The sequence below is a fragment of the Coregonus lavaretus genome (assembly GCF_964263955.1).
Source record: "Coregonus lavaretus genome assembly, chromosome: 18".
NCBI lineage: Eukaryota > Metazoa > Chordata > Actinopteri > Salmoniformes > Salmonidae > Coregonus > Coregonus lavaretus.
Window position 1 is genome coordinate 35719449 of NC_140005.1, and position 26163 is coordinate 35745611.

At 42.9% G+C, this 26163-nt stretch overlaps 3 protein-coding genes across 3 annotated transcripts in view; all 3 read right to left on the reverse strand.

Annotated features, from left to right (window-relative positions):
* The window catches only part of LOC311145913 (mitogen-activated protein kinase-binding protein 1-like), an 81545-nt gene extending 64248 nt beyond the window's left edge, over positions 1-17297 (reverse strand). Inside the window, exons 1-2 of the mRNA XM_084182295.1 lie at positions 17175-17297; positions 366-457 (exon numbers count right to left, since the gene is read on the reverse strand). Of these exons, the coding sequence (XP_084038421.1) occupies positions 366-457; positions 17175-17288 (206 nt within the window). The 5' untranslated portion in view covers positions 17289-17297. The remainder of the gene's footprint in view (positions 1-365; positions 458-17174) is intronic.
* A 1994-nt stretch (positions 17298-19291) lies between these two features.
* On the reverse strand, positions 19292-20392 carry LOC311145642 (type-1 angiotensin II receptor-like; the record flags this gene model as incomplete). The annotated part of the gene is made up of 1 exon (XM_084181909.1): positions 19292-20392. The coding sequence occupies one exon, from the start codon at positions 20390-20392 to the stop codon at positions 19292-19294; it is 1101 nt and encodes a 366-aa protein (XP_084038035.1).
* Positions 20393-24111: 3719 nt separating this feature from the next.
* Positions 24112-26163, reverse strand: part of LOC311145428 (uncharacterized protein) — a 38950-nt gene continuing 36898 nt past the window's right edge. Inside the window, exons 23-26 of the mRNA XM_084181665.1 lie at positions 25793-26161; positions 25467-25634; positions 25299-25382; positions 24112-25187 (exon numbers count right to left, since the gene is read on the reverse strand). Coding sequence (XP_084037791.1) covers positions 24364-25187; positions 25299-25382; positions 25467-25634; positions 25793-26161 — 1445 coding nt within the window. The 3' untranslated portion in view covers positions 24112-24363. The remainder of the gene's footprint in view (positions 25188-25298; positions 25383-25466; positions 25635-25792; positions 26162-26163) is intronic.

Consider the following 26163-nt stretch of genomic DNA (forward strand, 5'->3'; position numbering starts at 1 on the left):
AATTAATATTAGCTTAATTTCTCAGAGATAAAATGTAAGTTTAAGAAAATAATGTTTCAGGAATGCCAATCTTATGTTTCTAACTACAGAAACAATTTCAAAACTATCTGATATGGTGGGTGTCATGGCTTGCTGAACTGACATGGAATGAATCAAAAGAGAAACAAGCAAACATTGCATTGAAGTTGAATAAACAAGTAGCAGAATGACAAGATGTGGGAAGTTAAACAAGGTGCAGGACTAGGCATACACAGTAAACCTATTTACTGTACTACTACTCATTCATTGTCACATATTTCTGTGGATTTCTCCACAAATTAGGTGCAGTTGTTGGGTGTGTAACGGGTGTTCGCCGGGTCACTCACCCAGCTGGGTAGGCCACTAGTCCAGAGCGAGGGTCGCAGGCCAAAGCACGGTTCCCAAATGCTGTGATCCCCAGCACCTTCTCCAATGTCACCTAAAAAATAAATAATGCAGAGCTTATTATATTTTTACAATAAAATGGGCACACACATGACATTACACCATGTTGTTAAATAATTAACACACATAAACTACAGGCCAAATGTGTGGTATGTTGCCAAATGAAAGCAGGTGTTCCTAATGTTTTGTACACTCAGTTACATGCATAATGATTTGCATGGCAGTATGGGGAAAACACTGCATGAAACCTTCATTACTCTTCAGTTGTAACACACACACCCTCCTTCACACACTCTCTCTGTCTCCCCCTCTCACATAAGCACACATAACAGTACCACTCTATCCCACAAACATACACACACTGTTCCCAACTTTAAAAACGTTAGGCACCAAACAGTATGTTAGGAGTACCTGAAAGAGATATTTTTTTGATAGAGTTTAGGCTTACATTAGGCCTATATGAATCCTACCTTTGAAGCACATCTCATTAGTAGCAGACCCTTTTCCTTTCTTCCAGTGCCAATCAAATTTTCCTAGACCTACTGTCCAGTTACCAGGTTGTTAGCTAGCTAGGTGACATGACTGAACGACGTTGTTTGTTATCAAACCAATAATTAGCCGCCCGGTATTAGTTTAAAACGGCCCGCGACATGGTTTGTGAAATTATATCAAATGCGCATGAAATCGCACAGGAAGGAAATAAGGTCGCTCCGGTTGTATGGGTCATATTTTCTTAACCATTTGAGCTGGAGACAAGCCGTTTTCTTTGCTATAAAGTACGCATGCCTGTCGCGAAGCTGTTTTTTCTCTCTCTCTGGCACTGCTGCGTGACAGCGAACTTCCAAAGCCTTCTCAGCCTGGCCTGTGCTCTTGGTTATATCAGGTCAATGTATCAACTTTGCTCACTCTGTGCGCTGCTCCAATGTACCAAAAGTACAAATGTAACAACAGAAGACTGATCAGGGTCTGCATCCCCGCTCGCTATCACGGCTAAATTATATTTTAAAAACTGATGGATTAATAGGGGAGCAGGAAGCGTGGACGGATAGAAGTGAGTGACGTCTGGAAGGGGATGCGGCTGGCTGATTACTGGTGCCACACGTGCTATGCGCATGAAAGTAAAGTGGACATTATTGGACCAGCGCATACAAGAGACTAGCTGCTGTTGCTTAACTAATTTAACTGAATTTTATAAACAGGCGTCAGAGGGTTCTTTAGATCAGTAGGGACGAAACATTTGGTAGTATCATCTGAAACTGTACTATTGTATTCTAAAATGTTATCATAAGTATCATGATGTTTTGGTACCTTAATATTACCGTGGTACCGATATATCGTGCAACACTTGCCTGTACAGAATACAAATATTCCAAAACATACTGTTTGCAACAAGGCACTAAAGTAATACTGTAAAGAATGTGGCAAAGCAATTAATTTTTTGTCCTAAATACAAAGTGATATGTTTGGGGCAAATCCAATACAACACATTATTGAGTACCACAACCCATATTTTCAAGCACAGTGGTGGCTGCATTATGTTAAGGGTATGCTTGTAATCGTTAAGGACTGGGGATCTATCGATCAAAGATCTATGAACTGGTCAAAATAAGTGCACTATGTGAGGGAAAAGGGTGTCATTTGGGATCCATCCACTAATGCTACTATAGGCTCAAGGCTGCATACAGTGAGTACAATAATCTTCTAGAGCTGCACTCACTGCCTTAGAAATAAATCAGCCCCAGGATAACAAGAATACCCACTCCTTACTTCTCTCATTCTCAAATAAAAGCGGCCTATTCCTTTGTCTGACTCCCTACTCCAGAGTGCTTCACTCTAGGCTACTAGGCTATGTCTGCAAAAGTTTGCAATCACCTCTTATTAGCCTACATCCTAAGAAAACAAAGGCAGATTGACATCAAATGAATGAAGCTCACTTCAATAATAAACAACCACAGCAAGACTAATGATGACTCACATTATTATATATCATTAAGCAAAACTAAATACAAACAATAGGAAGAAGTAGCATAACTTCATTTTCATATAGCCTAAAAAACATCTTAAGACAATCTCTGATAGTAGACTAAACCTAATGTTGTGAAGATATAGTCTCAGCTTTCCCCTGCTATGCTACATAATATCAGGCTAATACAGCAGTAGTAACCTAGTGTTTACGTCTGGTTTGTCTCTGCTGTAAGTGTGCCAGGGAGCTCTCTTCTCTTCAGTGCACAGAAACACCTCTTAAAACCCACTAGGAGCAACAGTCATGGATACTAGGGCTACTTAATAAAGCAATGGGACTAACAGAATGACAGAATTTGACCTTGCCAGAGTAATACTTTCAATGTTTAAAAAACTATATTTACACTCAGCGGCCAGTTTCTTAGGTACACCATCCTGTTCACGAAAATGGTTCGCTCCTACAGACAGTGAGTCACATGGCTTGCTATATAAAGCAGGCAGACAGGCATCAAGGCATTCAGTTACGTTTGAATTGAACGTTAGAAGAATGGGCAAAACGAGGGACCTAAGCGACTTTGAGCGTGGTATAATAGTCGGTGCCAGGCGCGCCGATTCCAGTATCTCAGAAACGGCCGACCACCTGGGCTTTTCACGCACGACAGTGTCTAGGGTTTACCGAGAATGGTGTGACAAACCAAAAAAGACTGCGGCAGTCCTGTGGGCGAAAACAGTTTGTTGATGAGAGGTCGAGGGAGAATGGCAAGAATCATGCAAGCTAACAGGCGGGCCACAAACAGGCAAATAACAGTGCAGTACAACAGTGGTGTGCAGAACGGCATCTCGGAACACACAACTCATCGGTCCTTGTCACGAATGGACTATTGCAGCAGACGACCACACCGGGTTCCACTCCTATCACCTTAAAAGCAAAAACTCAAATAGGAAGTACCAGTGACGCGCTCAATACGGAAGTGGTCCGATGAAGCGGATGCTAAGCTACAGGACTGTTTCGCTAGCACAGACTGGAAAATGTTCCGGGATTCATCTGATAACTTTGAGGAGTTTACCACATCAGTCACCGGCTTCATTAATAAGTGCATCGACGACGTCGTCTCTACAGTGACCGTACGTACATACCACAACCAGAAGCCATGGATTACAGGCAACATCCACACTGAGCTTAAGGCTAGAGCTGCCGCTTTCAAAGAGCGGGACACAAACTCCCTGTTCACCCACGACTGCATGGCCACGCACGACAAAAACACAATCAAGTTTGCTGAAGGGCGAAAAGATTTGGCATGGGCCCTCAGATCCTCAAAATGTTCTACAGCTGAACCATTGAGAGCATCTTGACTGGCTGCTTCACCGCTTGGTACAGCAACTGCAAGGCACCCGACTGAAAGGTGCTAAAGAGGGTGGTGAGTACGGCCCAGTACATCACTGGGGCCAAGCTCCCTGCCATCCACGACCTCTATACCAGGCAGTGTCAGAGGAAGGCCGAAAAAAATTGTCAATGACTCCAGCCACCCAAGCCATAGACTGATCTCTCTGCTACCGCACAGCAAGCGATACCAGTACACCAAGTCTGGAACCTACAGGACCCTGGAAAGCGTCTACCCCCAAGCCATAAGACTGCTAAACAAGGCTGCTAAATAGCTAATCTAGGGCTGACCCCATTGAGTCGACTGGTTGATTGTTTGGTCGATAGGCTGTTGGTCGACCAATATTTCTTTAGTCGAGCAGTAGCAAAAAATATATACATACAGTGGGGAGAACAAGTATTTGATACACTGCCGATTTTGCAGATTTTCCTACTTACAAAGCATGTAGAGGTCTGTCATTTTTTATCATAGGTACACTTCAACTGTGAGAGACGGAATCTAAAACAAAAATCCAGAAAATCACATTGTATGATTTTTAAGCAATTAATTTGCATTTTATTGCATGACATAAGTATTTGACACATCAGAAAAGCAGAACTTAATATCTGGTACAGAAACCTTTGTTTGCAATTACAGAGGTCATATGTTTCCTGTAGGTCTTAACCAGGTTTGCACACACTGCAGCAGGGATTTTGGCCCACTCCTCCATACAGACCTTCTCCAGATCCTTCAGGTTTCGGGGCTGTCGCTGGGCAATACAGACTTTCAGCTCCCTCCAAAGATTTTCTATTGGGTTCAGGTCTGGAGACTGGCTAGGCCACTCCAGGACCTTGAGATGCTTCTTACGGAGCCACTCCTTAGTTGCCCTGGCTGTGTGTTTCGGGTCGTTGTCATGCTGGAAGATCCAGCCACAACCCATCTTCAATGCTCTTACTGAGGGAAGGAGGTTGTTGGCCAAGATCTCGCGATACATGGCCCCATCCATCCTCCCCTCAATACGGTGCAGTCGTCCTGTCCCCTTTGCAGAAAAGCATCCCCAAAGAATGATGTTTCCACCTCCATGCTTCACGGTTGGGATGGTGTTCTTGGGGTTGTACTCATCCTTCTTCTTCCTCCAAACACGGCGAGTGGAGTTTAGACCAAAATGCTCTATTTTTGTCTCATTAGACCACATGACCTTCTCCCATTCCTCCTCTGGATCATCCAGATGGTCATTGGAAAACTTCAGACGGGCCTGGACATGCGCTGGCTTGAGCAGGGGGACCTTGCGTGCGCTGCAGGATTTTAATCCATGACGGCGTAGTGTGTTACTAATGGTTTTCTTTGAGACTGTGGTCCTAGCTCTCTTCAGGTCATTGACCAGGTCCTGCCGTGTAGTTCTAGGCTGATCCCTCACCTTCCTCATGATCATTGATGCCCCACGAGGTGAGATCTTGCATGGAGCCCCAGAGGGTGATTGACCGTCATCTTGAACTTCTTCCATTTTCTAATAATTGCGCCAACAGTTGTTGCCTTCTCACCAAGCTGCTTGCCTATTGTCCTGTAGCCCATCCCAGCCTTGTGCAAGTCTACAATTTTATCCCTGATGTCCTTACACAGCTCTCTGATCTTGGCCATTGTGGAGAGGTTGGAGTCTGTTTGATTGAGTGTGTGGACAGGTGTCTTTTATACAGGTAACGAGTTCAAACAGGTGCAGTTCATACAGGTAATGAGTGGAGAACAGGAGGGCTTCTTAAACAAAAAATAACAGGTCTGTGAGAGCTGGAATTCTTACTGGTTGGTAGGTGATCAAATACTTATGTCATGTAATAAAATGCAAATTAATTACTTAAAAATCATACAATGTGATTTTCTGGATTTTTGTTTTAGATTCCGTCTCTCAAAGTTGAAGTGTACCTATGATAAAAATTACAGACCTCTACATGCTTTGTAAGTAGGAAAACCTGCAAAATCGGCAGTGTAGTCTGTTCAACCTCTCTTTCATAACGTCTGAGATCCCCAGAGATTGGAAAGCTGCCGCGGTCATCCCCCTCTTCAAAGGGGGTGACACTCTAGATCCAAATTGCTACAGACCTATATCCATCCTGCCCTGCCTTTCGAAAATATTCGAAAGCCAAGTTAACAAACAGATCATCGACCATTTCGAATACCACCGTACCTTCTCCGCTATGCAATCCGGTTTCCGAGCTGGTCACGGGTGCACTTCAGCCACGCTCAAGGTCCTAAACGATATTATAACCGCGATTGATAATAGACAGTACTGTGCAGCCGTCTTCATCGACCTGGCCAAGGCTTTCGACTCTGTCAACCACCGCATTCTTATTGGCAGACTAAATAGCCTTGGTTTCTCAAATGACTGCCTCGCCTGGTTCACCAACTACTTCTCAGATAGAGTTCAGTGTGTCAAATCGGAGGGCCTGTTGTCTGGACCTATGGCAGTCTCTATGGGGGTGCCACAGGGTTCAATTCTTGGGCCGACACTTTTCTCCGTGTATATCAATGATGTCGCTCTTGCTGCTGGTGACTCTCAGATCCACCTCTACGCAGACGACACCATTTTGTATACATCTGGCCCTTCATTGGACACTGTGTTAACAAACCTCCAAACGAGCTTCAATGCCATACAACAATCCTTCAGTAGCCTCCAACTGCTCTTAAACACTAGTAAAACTAAATGCATGCTTTTCAATCGAACGCTGCTGGCACCCGCCCACCCGACTAGAATCACCACTCTCGACGGGTCTGACCTAGAGTATGTGGACAACTACAAATATCTAGGTGTCTGGTTAGACTGTAAACTCAACTTCCAGACTCACATAAAGAATCTCCAATCCAAAGTTAAATCTAGAATCGGCTTCCTATTTCGCAACAAAGCCTCCTTCACTCATGCTGCCAAACATGCCCTCGTAAAACTGACTATCCTACCGATCCTTGACTTCGGCGATGTCATTTACAAAATAGCCTCCAACACTCTACTCAGCAAATTGGATGTAGTCTATCACAGTGCCATCCGTTTTGTCTCCAAAGCCCCATACACTACCCACCACTGTGACCTGTACGCTCTTGTTGGCTGGTCCTCACTACATGTTCGTCGTCAAACCCACTGGCTCCAGGCCATCTATAAATCACTGCTAGGCAAATCCCCGCCTTATCTTAGCTCATTGGTCACCATAGCAGCACCCACCCGTAGTCTGCGCTCCAGCAGGTATATCTCACTGGTCATTCCCAAAGCCAACACCTCCTTTGGCCGCCATTCCTTCCAGTTCTCTGCTGCCAATGACTGGAACGAATTGCAAAAATCTCTGAAGCTGGAGACTCTTATCTCCCTCAATAACTTTAAGCATCAGTTGTCAGAGCACCTTACCGATCACTGCACCTGTACACAGCCCATCTGAAATTAGCCCACCCAACTACCTCATCCCTATATTGTTATTTATTTTGCTCTTTTGCACCCCAGTATCTCTATTTGCACATAATCTCTTGCACATCTAGCATTCCAGTGTTAATACTATTGTAATTATTCTGCACTATAGCCTATTTATTGCCTTACCTCCATAACTTGCTTCATTTGCACACACTGTATATATATTTTCTGTTGTATTTCTGACTTTATGTTTTTTACCCCATATGTAACTCTGTGTTGTTTCTTTATTGCACTACTTTGCTTTATCTTGGCCAGGTCGCAGTTGTAAATGAGAACCTGTTCTCAACTGGCTTACCTGGTTAAATAAAGGTGAAATAAAAAAATAAAAAAAAGTATCAAATACTTGTTCTTCCCACTGTTTACAGTGAGGAAAAAAAAGTATTTGATCCCCTGCTGATTTTGTACGTTTGCACACTGACAAATACATGACCAGTCTATCATTTTAATGGTAGGTTTATTTGAACAGTGAGAGACAGGATAACAACTAAAAAATCCAGAAAAATGCATGTCAAAAATGTTATAAATGGATTTGCATTTTAATGAGGGAAATAAGTATTTGACCCCTCTGCAAAACATGACTTAGTACTTGGTGGCAAAACCCTTGTTGGCAATCACAGAGGTCAGACGTTTCTTGTAGTTGGCCACCAGGTTTGCACACATCTCAGGAGGGATTTTGTTCCACTCCTCTTTGCAGATCTTCTCCAAGTCATTAAGGTTTCGAGGCTGACGTTTGGGAACCTTCAGCTCCCTCCACAGATTTTCTATGGGATTAAGGTCTGGAGACTGGCTAGGCCACTCCAGGACCTTAATGTGCTTCTTCTTGAGCCACTCTTTTGTTGCCTTGGCCGTGTGTTTTGGGTCATTGTCATGCTGGAATACCCATCCACGACCCATTTTCAATGCCCTGGCTGAGGGAAGGAGGTTCTCACCCAAGATTTTATGGTACATGGCCCCGTCCATCGTCCCTTTGATGCGGTGAAGTTGTCCTGTCCCCTTAGCAGAAAAACACCCCCAAAGCATAATGTTTCCACCTCCATGTTTGACGGTGGGGATGTTGTTCTTGGGGTCATAGGCAGCATTCCTCCTCCTCCAAACACGGCGAGTTGAGTTGATGCCAAAGAGCTCCATTTTGGTCTCATCTGACCACAACACTTTCACCCAGTTATTCTCTGAATCATTCAGATGTTCATTGGCAAACTTCAGATGGCCCTGTATATGTGCTTTCTTGAGCAGGGGGACCTTGCGGGCGCTGCAGGATTTCAGTCCTTCACGGCGTAGTGTGTTACCAATTGTTTTCTTGGTGACTATGGTCCCAGCCGCCTAGAGATCATTGACAAGATCCTCCCGTGTAGTTCTAGGCTGATTCCTCACCGTTCTCATGATCATTGCAACTCCACGAGGTGAGATCTTGCATGGAGCCCCAGGCTGAGGGAGATTGACAGGTCTTTTGTGTTTCTTCCATTTGCAAATAATCGCACCAACTGTTGTCAAGCTGCTTGGCGATGGTCTTGTAGCCCATTCCAGCCTTGTGTAGGTCTACAATCTTGTCCCTGACATCCTTGGAGAGCTCTTTGGTCTTGGCCATGGTGGAGAGTTTGGAATCTGATTGATTGATTGCTTCTGTGGACAGGTATCTTTTATACAGGTAACAAACTGAGATTAGGAGCACTCCCTTTAAGAGTGTGCTCCTAATCTCAGCTCGTTACCTGTATAAAAGACACCTGGGAGCCAGAAATCTTTCTGATTGAGAGGGGGTCAAATACTTATTTCCCTCATTAAAATGCAAATCAATTTATAACATTTTTGACATGCGTTTTTCTGGAGTTTTTTGTTGTTTTTCTGTCTCTCACTGTTCAAATAAACGTACCATTAAAATTATATACTGATCATTTCTTTGTCAGTGGGCAAACGTACAAAATCAGCAGGGGATCAAATACTTTTTTCCCTCACTGTATATCATGGTGTACAAGACACCTGTCTGAGTGGACTAATCCATTGTGGAGACCGTGGAGATGGCACAGTGCTACTGAAATTGTATATGGTTATATTACATAAGAACAATGTTGCAACACTAAATAAAAATAATATTATTTTATAACAAATTCGCTTTCTCCCGTGTTGGATAGTGGTCGCTGTCCGCGGTTCTGAAACACATCAGTGTGCTTTTGTATTGCCGCCTTTTCCTAGACCATGTTGCTATGTGCATAATAGCAAAGTTAACCAGCATATTGGTGATGAGAACAATGCGGCGGAGGCAGCAGGAGAATGAGGTGACGAGAAAACAGCCCTTGCCTTATTGTCTAAGAAAAGTGAGGAGAGAGGAAACCCCAACTTAATTATTATATAATCAATAGCCTAACTATTAAATGTGCCTGGCTTTATAAATCATCCATATACAGTACCAGTCAAAAGTTTGGACACATCTACTCATTCAAGGGTTTGTCTTTATTTTTACTATTTTTTTACATTGTAGAATAATAGTAAAGACATCAAAACTATGCAATAACACATATGGAATCATGTAGTAACCAAAAAAGTGTTAACCAAATCAAAATATATTTAGAAATGTGAGATTCTTCAAATAGCCACCTTTTGCCTTGACAGCTTTGCACACTCTTGGCATTCTCTCATGAGAGCCCATGAGCTCATGTTGCGCAACATTTCTATAAGCTATGCAATTGCATGAGAAAACAGAGTGATGGCCTTTATTAAAGAGGAGGATCCCATCAGCTTTCTATAGGCTAGGCCTACTATATTTATTTCTCAACTTTCCTAATATTAAGCACATTGCTTCTATTTACAACAGGAGTATAGCCTACCTGGCTGGCATGAAAATGAACCACGGGAAAAGTGTCCTCCTTTCACTATTTAAGTGTATAGATGACATGATTTTTCCGCTGCCCCTGTTGAGACAGGTGCATGATAATGGTCCATTCTAAATCAAAACAAATTTCACACATATATTATTTAGTATATGTAAAGACAAGATTAAATCAAGAATAGTCTGATGGGTGACAATATTAGCCTTTCACTTTTGAATTACATATTATCACTTGTGAATGATGCCCAGCATAAGGCAAGAAACATTGCCTTTTTTTTACGACACCTCATGTAGCTTAGCCCATAGGCCTATATGTTTTGATAAGGTTTGTATCACAACTAAAGTGGCCAAATAAGTTCTTAAAATAAGCACATTAATCCGCTTTACAAGGGGTGTAGAGCCTAACTGGCATACTTAAGCAGCGCGTGAGTTTCAAGTTTGGGGAAGATCATTTTCACCATAAAAAAGCATCACATGCACAATTGCATTTGCAGTCACTTTTGATAATGGTGTTTTACGGCTAATGGAACATTCGCGCTTATAGCCTACTGCCGTGCTTATAATGTGAAGAAATAGCCTAGTAGTTTATCACATTTTAAGCTAAACGTTCTGATCTGTCGCGTCAGCCTCATTGCGTAATATATATATATTTTTCATGCTATTGGTTGTATTGATTTGGGATCTATCGCATCCGACAACTGTCCCAGACTATGTTTGGAATATTTATTTCTCGCACAGAATAGAATAGGTCGACTTTTGTACTATGGGGGATAGTAGACTGACAAAGGCTAGTGCTTGTGCTGTTCGTTAGGCCTACTCCTCTTGTTGGCTGACGAAAAGTAAATGTGGACAGTTCTTCCAATATCTTCAATATGCACCTCAGAATTGGATAAGGACGTGCGCATTTGCGTGACGGAAGTGTCTGTCTTCACTTGTAGCCTGTGAGAAAGATCCTCTGCGCAAAAAACAAAGCAGAACTCATGCCTTTCAAGCGACTTGTTTCAAATCATCATTAGAGTCTCATCATGCAGCCTTACAATGTATTAAACATCTAAACATATAGCCCAACATTTGTAGAACTACTAGTTACATTAATACCTCTAAATTAAGCATATACAGTGTCTTGCAAAAGTATTCAGCCCCCTTGGCGTTTTTCCTATTTTGTTGCATTACAACCTCTAATTTCAATGGATTTTTATTTGGATTTCATGTAATGGACATAGACAAAATAGTACAAATTGGTGAAGTGAAATGAAAAAAATTCTAAAATATAAATAACGGAAAAGTGGTGCGTGCGTTTGTATTCAACCCCTTTGCTATGAAGCCCCTAAATAAGATCTGGTGCAACCAATTACCTTCAGAAGTCACATAATTAGTTAAATAAAGTCCACCTGTGTGCAATCTAAGTGTCACATGATCTGTCACATGATCTCAGTATACAGTGGGGGAAAAAATTATTTAGTCAGCCACCAATTGTGCAAGTTCTCCCACTTAAAAAGATGAGAGGCCTGTAATTTTCATCATAGGTACACGTCAACTATGACAGATAAAATGAGATTTTTTTCCCCAGAAAATCACATTGTAGGATTTTTAATGAATTTATTTGCAAATTATGGTGGAAAATAAGTATTTGGTCAATAACAAAAGTTTCTCAGTACTTTGTTATATACCCTTTGTTGGCAATGACACAGGTCAAACGTTTTCTGTAAGTCTTCACAAGGTTTTCACACACTGTTGCTGGTATTTTGGCCCATTCCTCCATGCAGATCTCCTCTAAAGCAGTGATGTTTTGGGGCTGTCGCTGGGCAACACGGACTTTCAACTCCCTCCAAAGATTTTTTATGGGGTTGAGATCTGGAGACTGGCTAGGCCACTCCAGAACCTTGAAATGCTTCTTACGAAGCCACTCCTTCGTTGCTCGGGCGGGTTGTTTGGGATCATTGTCATGCTGAAAGACCCAGCCACGTTTCATCTTCAATGCCCTTGCTGATGGAAGGAGGTTTTCACTCAAAATCTCACGATACATGGCCCCATTCATTCTTTCCTTTACACGGATCAGTCGTCCTGGTCCCTTTGCAGAAAAACAGACCCAAAGCATGATGTTTCCACCCCCATGCTTCACAGTAGGTATGGTGTTCTTTGGATGCAACTCAGCATTCTTTATCCTCCAAACACGACGAGTTGAGTTTTTACCAAAAAGTTCTATTTTGGTTTCATCTGACCATATGACATTCTCCCAATCCTCTTCTGGATCATCCAAATGCGCTCTAGCAAACTTCAGACGGGCCTGGACATGTACTGGCTTAAGCAGGGGGACACATCTGGCACTGCAGGATTTGAGTCCCTGGTGGCGTAGTGTGTTACTAATGGTAGGCTTTGTTACTTTGGTCCCAGCTCTCTGCAGGTCATTCACTAGGTCCCCCCTAGGTCCTCACCGTTCTTGTGATCATTTTGATTCCACGGGGTGAGATCTTGCGTGGAGCCCCAGATCGAGGGAGATTATCAGTGGTCTTGTATGTCTTCCATTTCCTAATTATTGCTCCCACAGTTGATTTCTTCAAACCAAGCTGCTTACCTATTGCAGATTCAGTCTTCCCAGCCTGGTGCAGGTCTACAATTTTGTTTCTGGTGTCCTTTGACAGCTCTTTGGTCTTGGCCATAGTGGAGTTTGGAGTGTGACTGTTTGAGGTTGTGGACAGGTGTCTTTTATACGGATAACAAGTTCAAACAGGTCCCATTAATACAGGTAACGAGTGGAGGACAGAGGAGCCTCTTAAAGAAGAAGGTACAGGTCTGTGAGAGCCAGAAATCTTGCTTGTTTGTAGGTGACCAAATACTTATTTTCCACCATAATTTGCAAATAAATTCATTAAAAATCCTACAATGTGATTTTCTGGAGAAAAAAAATCTAATTTTTTCTGTCATAGTTGACGTGTACCTATGATGAAAATTAAAGGCCTCTCTCATATTTTTAAGTGGGAGAACTTGCACAATTGGTGGCTGACTAAATACTTTTTTTCCCCACTGTATATACAGCTGTTCTGAAAGGCCCCAGAGTCTGCAACACCGCTAAGTAAGGGGCACCACCAAGCAAGCGGCACCATGAAGACCAAGGAGCTCTCCAAACAGGTCAGGGACAAAGTTGTGGAGAAGTACAGATCAGGGTTGGGTTATAAAAGAATATCAGAAACTTTGAACATCCAACGGAGCACCAATAAATCCATTATTAAAAAATTTAAAGAATATGGCACCACAACAAACCTGACAAGAGAGGACCGCCCACCAAAACTCACGGACCAGGCAAGGAGGGCATTAATCAGAGGCAAAAAAGAGACCAAAGATAACCCTGAAGGAGCTGCAAAGCTTCACAGCGGAGTTTGGAGTATCTGTCCATAGGACCACTTTAAGCCATACACGCCACAGAGCTGGGCTTTACGGAAGTGTGGCCAGAAAAAAAGCCATTGCTTAAAGAAAAAAATAAGCAAACATATGGAAGAAAGTACTCTGGTCAGATGAGACTAAAATTGAGCTTTTGGCCATCAAGGAAAACGCTATGTCTGGCGCAAACCCAACACCTCTCATCACCCCGAGAACACTATCCCCACAGTGAAGCATGGTGGTGGCAGCATCATGCTGTGGGGAAGTTTTTCCATCGGCAGGGACTGGGAAACTGGTCAGAATTGAAAGAATGATGGATGGCGCTAAATACAGGGAAATTCTTGAGGGAAACCTGTTTCAGTCTTCCAGAGATTTGAGACTGGGACGGAGGTTCACCTTCCAGCAGGACAAAGGCTAAAGCAACACTCGAGTGGTTTAAGGGGAAACATTTAAATGTCTTGGAATGGCCTAGTCAAAGCCCAGACCTCAATCCAATTGAGAATATGTGGTATGACTTAAAGATTGCTGTACACCGGCGGAACCCATCCAACTTGAAGGAGCTGGAGCAGTTTTGCCTTGAAGAATGGACAAAAATCCCAGTGGCTAGATGTGCCAAGCTTATAGAGACATACCCCAAGAGACTTGCAGCTGTAATTGCTGCAAAAGGTGGCTCTACAAAGTATTGACTTTGGGGGGGGGGGGGGGGGGGGGGGTGAATAGTTATGCACGCTCAAGTTCTGTTTTTTTGTTGTCTTATTTCTTGTTTGTTTCACAAGAAAAAATATTTTGCATCTTCAAAGTGGTAGGCATGTTGTGTAAATCAAATGATTCAAACCCCCCAAAAATCCATTATAATTCCAGGTTGTAAGGCAACAAAATAGGAAAAATGCCAAGGGGGGTGAATACTTTCGCAAGCCACTGTAGGAGAACCTATTTCTTTGTTAACTGCTCAACACAGAATAGCCGCATGTGTGAACTCCCTCAAATTGTTTGGTGAAAATATCCTTTCTATTTTATTCAGCTTTGTTCAATTGTATTCATCATACAATAAAATAATATAAAATAATGCCACTGAATTCTAACCAAATCTTGTCTGCTAAATGAACTAGTGTAGCCCACAGCAATATGGCATAGCCAGATCAGGACCTAACATAAGGACAACTCAGAGTATGCTATTCTGTTCTTCTGAAATAGACTACTACTGAAGACTTTTCTTCATATCATGTTTCTTTAAACCTGTCTAAAATAAATAATGGATTTATTGTGAAGGTGTTGGCTATATTACATGGATTTATTTAACTTTTTTAAAACGTAGATGTTCCAAAGGCCTGCATCAGTGGCTTGTAGGCTGTGTGTGGAAGCCAGGAGATGCTAAATGTGTTTGTTAATTACCGGTCAATTACCATGAGACCGACAGTTACTTTCTTGACAATCACCGGCTGACGAAATTTCGTGACCGCCACAGCCCTACACATTATCAAAAGTATGTGGACATCTGCTCATAGAACATCTAATTCCAAAATCATAGGCATTAACATGGAGTTGGTCCCCCTTTTGCTGCTATAACAGCCTCCACTCTTCTGGGAAGGCTTTCCACTAGATGTTGCTGCGGGGACTTGCTACAATTCAGCCACAAGAGCATTAGTGAGGTCGGGCACTGATGTTGGGCTATTAGGCCTGGCTCGCAGTCGGCGTTCCAATTCATCCCAAAGGTGTTCAATGGGGTTGAGGTCAGGGCAGTCAAGTCCTTCCACACCGATCTCGACAAATCATTTCTGTATGGACCTCGCTTTGTGCACGGGGGCATTGTAATGTGGTAACAGGAAAGGGCCTACCCCAAACTGTTGCCACAAAGTTGGAAGCACAGAATCGTCTAGAAAGTCATTGTATGATGTAGCGTTAAGATTTCTCTTCCCTCGAACTAAGGGGCCTAGCCCGAACCATGAAAAACAGCGCCAGACCATTATTCCTCCTTCACCAAACTTTACAGTTGGCACTATGGTAGAGTTCTCCTGGCATCCGCCAAACCCAGATTAGTCTGTCGGACTGACAGATGGTGAAGCGTCACTCGAAACAACGCGTTTCCACTGCTCCAGAGTCCAATGGCGGCGAGCTTTACACCATTCCAGCCGACGCTTATCATTGCGCATGGTGATCTTTGGCTTGTGTGCGGCTGCTTGGCCATGGAAACCCATTTCATGAAGTTCTCAATGAACAGTTATTGTGCTGACATTGCTTCCAGAGGCAGTTTAGAACTCGGTATTGAGTGTTGCAACCAAGGAAAGACGATTTCTACGCGCTATGCTCTTCAGCATTCAGCGGTCCCATTCTGTGAGCTTGTGTGGCCTACCACTTCGCGGCTGAGCTGTTGTTGCTCCTAGACGTTTCCAGTTCCCAATAACAGCACTTACAGTAGACCGGGGCAGCTCTGGAAGGGCAGAAATTTGACAAACTGACTTGTTGGAAAGTTGGCATCCTATGACGCTGCCACGTTGAAAGTCACTGAGCTCTTCAGTAAGGCCATTTTACTGCCAATGTTTGTTTATGGAGATTGCATGGCTGTGTGCTCGATTTTATACACCTGTCGGCCACAGGTGTGGCTGAAATAGCCGAATCCACTAAATTGAAAGGGTGTCCACATACTTTTGTATATATAGTGTAGCTACCTCAATTACCTCGTATCCTTGCACATCGACTCGATACTGTTACTCCCTATATAGTCATGTTATTTTTTATTCTTTGTTATTCACTGTGGATTTATTCCTCATGTCAGTATTTATTGGTCTATACCTGCTGTATTAGGTGCATGTGACAAATACAATTTGATTTGGAAAGGACCAGTAAGTAAGCATTTCACTGTTAGTCTACACCTGTTGTTTACAAAGTATGTGGCAAATAAAATTGTATTTGACACAGTGAGTGAGTGAGCTTCATGGAAGAGAGGGGGGAATTCCTATACATGAGAGTTTGTCATATTGATTACATTCATGGACTTAAACTTCAATGTACAGTATTATTGTCACAGATGGAGAATTAGCCTATCTATAAGAATCATCGTTATTGTTATCAGCTGAACTTGGCTAATGGTTTTTTTCTTCATTGCTTTTTAGGGGATTCAGTCAGGCACACCTCACGTGTGTGTGTCTGTGTGAAAGATAAAACACAGATCGCTTGTAGCCTACATGTGAATGGAAGGATCACAGCTGTCTGTCTGTGAGAGGTAGGTGTCACATGCCATGTGTGTCACATGCCATTTTCTCATGTGAACACCAAGGGAGCAAACAGTTCTCCTATATAATCAACTTACAGTTGCAAATATCCTAGCCTTTGTCCATAGGAATCACTAACTGCAATTAGGTTAGTAATACACTACAGTTATAACAAATTCAACAGAGTGTGAGATACATTTCATGAAGATATGGAGTTGACTGCAGAACTAGGCTACTATGAGGGATGAGGATTTATGCTATGAACAACCTCCACGGGGTTGCTGCTACATGGGGGAACAAGCCTGCAATGTCCAATAACATGTTTTTGGTTTATGATCAGTGACACACTTCCCTAAATATGTAAGGTTTCTGGACTCTATGAGGAGCCAGACAATTATTTCCACTAGAAAGCAATGTACTGAGCATTTCATTTTACCGGTAGATAAATGCTATTTCAATTAGGCCTTTAAACATTATCGTGATTTTGCCTGGAAGGTCGCTGGTTGTGTTTGATAGCAAACCTACGAGCTTGTTATAATGGTCTACTACTGTTCCTATCCATGTCAGATACATACCTTGTTACTGAGATTCTCTTTGTTGTTCCGATCTTTATTCCTTCTTAATTTGATAGATGGCGAGCGGAGAAGATTTTTGATCCGACTCTTTATTGTGGAACCCTCTACCGTCATCTTGAAATCTAAATTCTCAGACATCGGTTGATAGAACTAGTACATAAAATCTGGGAACCAGTGGTGATAGCCAGACAAAACCATGTCTTATTCAGCAAAATAAATACATAGATAAAATAAACATTAATATGCTGTCATGCTTCCTTCTGGTTCAATGAGTTGCGTGCTCTGTTGGCATGATGTGTGCGGTTCCCGTTCATATATGCCCTGCTCTGCCTAGAAAGCTTTTCCGCACTATCCGTCCTTCTTGCATTACATTCTGATCCAGGGAGAGGGATACTTCTCTGGATGCATTTGTCCATGTTCCCAGATTGTCAACAGTAGTAGCTAGCTACTTCGATGGTCGGGTTCCAGAAGACTGTCAGTCACGCCGCGGCTCCTCGTCTTGTGTCATTGCACCCTCCGCGACGAGAACTGCCAATCATTGGTGAAACTGGATCTGGGTTGGGGTCTGCGGCACAATACCAGTTGGTTAGCTAGCTAGCCAAGCTTTCAGCCAATGTCCCAGCTGTCTCTTGCGTCCCCACAATGGGCAAGAAAGATACTGACGTTAGCTAAACCACATGCTCAAGAAGAATATCCCCAGTGCTTTTGCCTACTACTAACATGTAATTTACGTTAGCCTACAGTACCTAGCTAGCTTGCTAACGTCGTTCTATTGTCCAGCCTAGTTGTGCATAGCCCCCAAACACTGTCAGTGACAGGCCAGCTTGCTAGCTACCTTGCCACTGCTATCAATCTTTTTCTGGTTATTCCATGCAGGGTTGAATGACCACCGCTTGCGACACGTATAGCTTTTACTTTCCCGTTGTTGAGAAGTTTGGGGCAGAACTGTCAGGGCAGACCTCACAGTCTCGCCTAGTTGCAAGCGTCAACATTTGACAGTAATCTGTTGATTACTTTGGACAAGCAATCTGATCCAGATCTCACCAGCAGCAGCTCACCAAGTCAATGTCGCCATCTAGTGGTTGAAATTGTCCCACTCCATTTCATGTGCAGCTTGTCCCTTTTACAGTAAATTGGTTTTAGTCCTCTCCACTAGAATGCAACATTTGAAAGAAAACATTGTTGAATGGAGCGTTTTAGTAATTTAAATGTAAACACAGAGAATTCTAGTCACATTGTAAAACAATTTTCGAATATTTTATTTTCTAACCTTTTATTTACCTTTTCATTTACAGGCATTACACTGACAAACACATAACTTAAGTGTTTTAGTTAACTTTTTACATTACTTAGACCTCAATTTAACAAACATGGCTTTGTGTGGGAAGTGACATTGACAATATATTTAATGTTTCCCAGACACGAATGCATGCTAGTCTTGGTACCAGTCGGACTAACTTTCGTTCTACTCCTTGTACTCTGTGTCATGTGCCAAAGGGTTAGCGCTATCTGGAATTGAAATGCATTCCAGGTGACTACCTCATGAAGCTGGTTGAGAGAATGCCAAGAGTGTGCAAAGCTGTCATATATATATATAAATCATACTTTACATTTCCATTCTATTATTCTCAAAATCTGTATATAGTAGACAAAGTGATTATCTATTAAGAGCAGTTGGATTAAGTAAGAGAAAGGTATTTTAACAAATGAAAAGACAATCATATCAAAAGTAATGCGAGCATTGCATTGTGAAAGGCAAGTACTTTATATGAACATGTATTGCAATTTGAAACATGTATTTCTTGATGAAACTGATTAAGTTTGATGAAAAAGTGACTGATTTTGAAAATGAAAATGTGCTTGATGTTTAAAAACTGCCTGTTTGAGTTTTGTATTAAGAGTTGTGAAAATGTACCACATACTTGTAAAAATGTTACCAAAACAAATAAATGATTGAAAAAAACAGATGTTCAAATATTCATATTAGAAGAAAGCCCCGTCTGGAATGTAATAGCTGAACAGCGACTGGCAACCAGGCTAAATACATGCATCATTGCCTACATTTTCTCAGAATCTCTCAAACAGCAGACGAAATGCATCTAAAAGCAAATTTCATCTCAGCTCAGTTGGACTACACTGACTGAAGGGGGTCCTCCAAAATGTTTCATTCCACTACATGCATAATTCCTCCACCAACAGACTCCACAACCAACAGACTCTAGTGCTTTACTGACCAGCTCCCAAAGCCCCTCTTGGATGTGGAAAATAAAGGGATCCAGAATAGCATTGAGGCAGTAGAGTAACTGGGAGGACTCCACTAGAAGGTTCACCACATTGGCCACCATACACGTATTAGTGTGGTCATATAGGGTGAAGAAGATGATGCAAGCTATTATATGGAGCAACTGCCCTGGTACCCAGCACACAAAGAAATTGGCTATGAAAACTGCAATCAGCCAGATGGTCTTGTCCTGCATGTTGCCTGCAGCCCACTGCTGCCGTGACTGCCTCATCCTGGCTATAATCTTCACATAGGAAGGGATGATGAGGAGCAAGGGAACAGATACCTGCACAGAGTAGTAGGACAACAGATTATAGGTGATTGCACTGGACCTGAACTTTGAGGTTACCACAGTTCCACAGTAGCGGTTGCCGCTCTTCTGCACCCTGTAGTTGATGTTAGGATAGCTGAGGTAAATGAGCAGGCATGTAATGGCCCATAGGAGCAGGGAGACCAGGGCAGCGTTGCGGGGGGTGCGGACCATCCGGGTCTCGAGTGGGAAGACAATAGCCAGGAAGCGGTCGGTGCTGACAGCACAGATAAACATGGTGCTGGAGGTCAGACCTACAAAGTGGAGTACATTACTCAGGATGCACAGTGAACTGCCCATGCTCCAGTCATAGTTCTCACTTACATAGACAGCCCTGGGCGGTATGGAGGCCAGGTAGGCTAGGTCACACAGAGATAGGTTCAGTACTCCGATGGAGCCGATACTCCAAGGTCGAGATGGTTTGAGGCAGATCACCAGGCTACAGATGTTTCCAAAGATACCGAGCAGTGAGAGGGTATGGTAGAATGGGGGAATGATGGTTGCAGCGTAGTTGCGGGTTGAGCTGCAGTCCTCGAAGGGGACTAAGGGCAGGGAAAGGTCTTCAATAATCGACGATGTGCTGTTTCTTAGCAATAACCATCTGGGGAAGGAGTACTTTTCAGACATGTTCCTTTCAACAGTTCCTGTATCAACTGATAATTGAATAAATGTGTCAGATCAAACAATTACAAATTTAAGTCATCTGTCAAATCACGTTTATAATAAAATGTCAATACACAAGGAAAAACATACTCTAGTCTAGAGTAATATTCTAATTTCTGATATGAAATCACATGCTTTTGTAACAATAACAAGCAAAATAAATGTCTTCATTCTAACATTCATAAACAACTTTGAGCAAACTTCTAGATAACTTAGAAGAAATATAACTGAAATATATATAATAGAACTGACGTAACAGGGAGATAGTTCTGATCAACACTTACCCTTGAAGAATGCAGCTGTACTTGAGAGAACCTCTTCAGTGTTCTGCAACTTTGTTCACAGCTGTTTATCACACCATGGCATCATATAACGTCAGAAGAAAAGATCATGGCTACGTCCCAAATGGCACCCCATTCCCTTTACAGTGCACTACTTTTGGCCAGGGCCCATAGGGCTTTGGTCAAAAATAGTGCACTATATAGACAATGGGGTGCCATTTGGGACAGACATTGCTATGAATTCTATTTCATATGGGAAATAAAGACATTGTCCGGTAATGAATAAGGTCATTTGTTTGCCATTAGATCCCATGGGTCGATTGGGAAAATGTCAGATCTCTCTCTCCTTCCACATATTTAAAAAGGGCAAATGAAACCAACATGACAGGATTACTTAGCATTTTAACAATCAGTTACCCATGCATGTTCTTTCACAATATTCCTGTAATAGCTTTTCATACATGTCCCAAGTAAGATGTAGAGTTATAGTAAGTCACTTAATCTTTAAAGTAACATTACTACTCAAATCATATAACATAATGTAACTGCTTCAGAAACGTATATCTAGGCAGCCCACATTCATTGTTAGATTTTATTTCAAGGAGTCTTCCTTTCTCTTATACCAACATCCTAAACATAACGATTATTGATACCATGTAAAAATATCAGAAATACCTTTACAAAAACGACTCTATTATCAGAAAAAAACAACCATCGTCTTAAAAGTGGAAAAAATTAATTATTTACATGGCCTATTATTATTATTAAGAAATGTATTTTATACTTTATACAGAAATTCAATCTACACTTCATGCTTCTAGCAAAAAGTATTGATGCAGTTTAACAAGAGAGTTGGCTTTTAATTCTGCAAGCTTTACCTCTTAGCAGCATAAAAATAATTACAGCAATGACATTTCCCCCAATTTAACATTGAATCCATTTTCCCTCAAATGGCACCCTATTCCATATAAAGTGCACTATTGTTTACCAAAAGTAGTGCACTATATTGGGAATAGTGTGCCATTTGGGACAGTCATTTCTACCCCCATTATATAGTGAATGTCAGGGTCTGATTATTACACACATCAGTGAACAAGTAAAGCTGCTCTTAGAAAGGTCACAAGGACTGCAGATTCAATGACCTATCCATCCTACAGGGACCTATTAGGATATTGCTTATTAAGTTTCCTATGTTGAGATTTGTTGTCTGCAGTGCACACAGTGGTTAGTGTAGCAAACAGTGTGCCATACAAAAACAGATGAAAATGTCCCTTAACCTTTAAGGCTTAAATTCACTACGACCGAGAACTTTCCTTGCATCAAACACAAAGATATATGAGACAGGGCCTACTCTACTCCAATATGGAGACAGGGCCTCTGAAACAGTCATATACTTTCAACAGTACAGTATAGTACTATGAACACAAACAGCATCAGCACCATCAGCTGTCTGTCTACAGATCATCTTGCTTTGATGGAACAAATATACTCTAAAACCAGAACATACTGGACACCCTTAAAATCTACAGAGTTCCTGGTAGCTTAATATTATGCGAAATTCACTGCATCTCCTCCTTAAAATAAGGGGAAGAAAAGCAACAGATCAGGGCCCGTATTTAAGTGTCAGATCCTTGTCAGCTTATTCCTTATGATCTAAAAGGCTAAACTGATTCTAGATACACTACGTGACCAAAAGTATGTGGACACCTGCTCATCGAACATCTAATTCCAAAATAATGGGCATTAATGTGGAGTTGGTCCCCCCTTTGCTGCTATAACAGCCTCCACTCTTCTGGGAAGGCTTTCCACTAAATGTTGGAACATTTCTGCAGGGACTTGCTTCCATTCAGCCACAAGAGCATTAGTGAGATCGGGCACTGATGTTGGGCGATTAGGCCTGTCTCGCAGTCGGCGTTCCAATTCATCCCAAAGGTGTTCGATGGGGTTGAGGTCAGGGCTCTGTGCAGGCAAGTAAAGTTCTTCCACACCGATCGACAAACTATTTCTGTATGGACCTCGCTTTGTGCACGTGCGCATTGTCATGCTGAAACAGGAAAGGGCCTTCCCCAAACTGTTGACACAAAGGTGAAAACAAGATTTTCCTTCACTGGAACTAAGGGGCCTAGCCCAAACCATGAAGAACAACCGCAGACCATTATTACTCCTCCACCAACCTATGCATTGGGGCAGGTAGCGTTCTCCTGGCATCCGCCAAACCCAGATTAGTCCGTCGGACTGCCAGATGGTGAAGCGTGATTCATCACTCTAGAGAATGCGTTTCCACTGCTCCAGAGTCCAATGGCGGCGAGCTTAACACCACTCCAGCCGACGCTTGGCATTGCACATGGTGATCTTAGGCTTGTGCGCGGCTGCTTGGCTATGGAAACCCATTTTATGAAGCTCCCAACTAACAGTAATTGTGCTGACATTGCTTTCAGAGGCAGTTTGGAACTCAGTAGTGAGTGTTGCAACTGAGGACAGACGATCTTTACTCGCTACACACTTCAGCGGTCCTGTTCTGTGAGCTTGTGTGGTCTACCACTTCACAGCTGAGCCGTTGTTGCTCCTAGATGTTTCCACTTCACAATAACAGCACTTAGTTGACTGGGGCAGCTCTAGCAGGGCAGACATTTGACTTACTGACTTGTTGAAGAGGAGGCATCCTATGACGGTGCCACGTTGAAAGTCACTGAGCCATTCTACTGCCAATGTTTGTCTATGGAGATTGCATGGCTGTGTGCTCGATTTTATACACCTGTCAGCAACTGGTGTGGATGAACTAGCCGAATCCACTAATTTGAAGGGGTGTCCACATACTTTTGTATATATTGTGTACTCTTATTCTGCACTTCATGAATACTAGCCTAGATAACAAAGATTCGAAGAGAAAAACATGACTCCTGACTGTCAGAACAGTGTCATGTCAGTCTTTGCATTTCAAGTCAATATATAGATACAAGTATATATAGATACAAACAAACATCTTTGGATTTCCGATAGGCACGTTAGGTAGTGCCGCTTATAAAACAAAATAAATGTGCAGAAGACATAAATAACGTGATTTTCCTGTGTTTTAGATATATTTCCACACTATGAGGTTGAACTAATACTGTGAAATTGTGAAAATTCTGATAATGCACTTTTAGTGTAAGAGCGGTTGGAAAATACATTTCTACCTGTTTTGGTGGGATGGGGTGACGTCACCAGGCGGTAAATAAGTCAATAGACCAATAACCGGTTGTTTTCAGTTTTCCCCTCCCCACTCCCAGATAGTCCTCGCAAATTTGCTTAAGAAATTGCTCTTTGCTAAGAAGCTATTTTTGTTTATTTTTCCATTTTAATTGAAAACAATCACTGTAAACTGCTTAATTGTTACCCAGAAATGATTTGACAGAGATAAAATGGCTACATTGGACCATTAAATGTAGTTATCCCTGATTGGTTGAGCCACATAAGGGTCATATTTATTATAGCACACCGTGGCGCAACAGAAAACGAAAATGAACATTTCTTATTGGACAAGTTCAGGTAGTAGTCCAACCCTGTTTCAGTCTGTTTTTGTCCGTTTGGTGACCAATGACTACGACCCATGTGAGTGAGGGTCTTGAGGAGAGATGGCTACAACATTGACCCTAAGTTAGTTAGTTCTTAGTTCTACGTCTGAGGGTTGTTCTTTAGTCCTAGTGGGGCTAGCCTCGGCATTGGCCTCATCTGCAGTAGCGGGGGCAGGGCCAGGGCATCCCCCGGCTTATCATTGGACTCCAGCACCTTGGCCACGCCAACTTTCATCTGCAGCAGCGGCGGTGGCGTCAGCGCCTTTTGAAGTGCACCGTGACCTTTTGCAGTGCATGCTGGTCCTTGTGGGCTGTGCCCATTGACAATCGGAGCAGGAGCAGAACCTGTCTCTGATGGTTTCTCGTTGGTTCCAAAACCCACTTTAAGGTCCTCTGCCTGTGGCCCTGGCAGGCCTGGGCCTTTGGAAGCCTCATCCTGGCCCTGGCCCTCTTTGAGCCCCAGAAGGTCCTCGTCAAGTCTCAGGAACAAGGGGCTGAGGGAGCGCTCATCATCTCCATTTCTGATGATTTCCTTCTCTGCCTGCGGTGGTGGTGGTAAGGACCGGTCCGTCCCAACCTCCCCAGACTCAGTGGGTGGTTTGTGGGTGACCACTGGAAGACCTCTGGGGCTGCTGTTGTCGTCTGTGGTAATCTGCTGGTTGAGGAAGACGATCTCATTGAGGAGAGATGTCAGACTCTCGTCTTCAACATCACCTTCTTCGTTGTCTTCGTCCTCCTCATCAGAGTTCCCGTCTGCGTCATTGATCTTTAAACATTCTACAGAGTGGTCCAGCTGCTTCCCCAGCACCTCCCTGTCCTCCAGCCCACTTCCCCTACCCTTCACTGGGGATGGCCTCCTCGGAGCTCCCCCTGACACACCTGGAGGGGCTTTCACTAGTGAAATCACTTTGGCGATATGAGGAACTGAAAAATAGGAAACAAAATACATTTTGTCTCAATGGCATAACATTCAGCTAACTTAAATCAGATTCAAAGATTTCTACATTCAAGCGGTAAAAACATGTTGGAAGTTACCTCCCCTGTTGAGGATATTACGAGGTGGAGTGAGAGAAATGGGTTGTGACATTGAGGGGATACTGATGGTGACTGAAGCGACACCTAAAAAAAGTGAGACATTTAAGAAGAATCAAATCAACAAAAAAAATGTATGCAACTGAGTACATTGAGTCACTATAAGCCTACCTGGTATTAGAGACTGTTGCATTTCGATTCCAGTGACGCGTCCTACCGGCAGCAGAGAACTGGCAGGCTGCACTGGGCTCATAGTGATCCCCTGCTGAGATGGTATCACTCCACCCACTATAGACAGCATTTGAGGAGGGAGAAACCCAGCGTGAACAGGTGGGGACTCTGTTGGGGAGGCAGAAAAACAGATCCAAATGATTTACAGTGCTTTATTTCTTCACATGGAAGTTCAGTCTCTAGATCTGCAGTCTGTCTTATTGCAGTCAGTCTGGCTCATTTGGTGCTGCTAGACAGTAACAGGGTCAGAGCGAGGGGGGACTCACCTAGGGGAGGTTGTGGTTTCCTGCGAGACAGGATGTTAGGTCTGGTCCTGTCACCCGACAGATGACACGTTGAGGGGGGTTTCCTGGAGGGTGGGGAGATGATGGGACTTGTCTTGGGTCGTTGGAGTGCAGGCTGTGGGGGGATAGAGCGGGGGACAGGGGTGGGTACCACCTTTAACTTGAGACCGGGAGCCAGGGATTTTGGCTTAGGCTGTTGAGTGCTGCTTGGTGAGATGGTTTTATTGGGTAAGACTGATGACGAGGGGGCTGAGGACGCCCCTCTCCGCTTCCCTTTGAACTCCACGTCAATGTTCTTCTGTTTGGTAGAGATGTCCTGAAGCTTCCTGAGGATGAGCTCCTCTCTCTTTCCT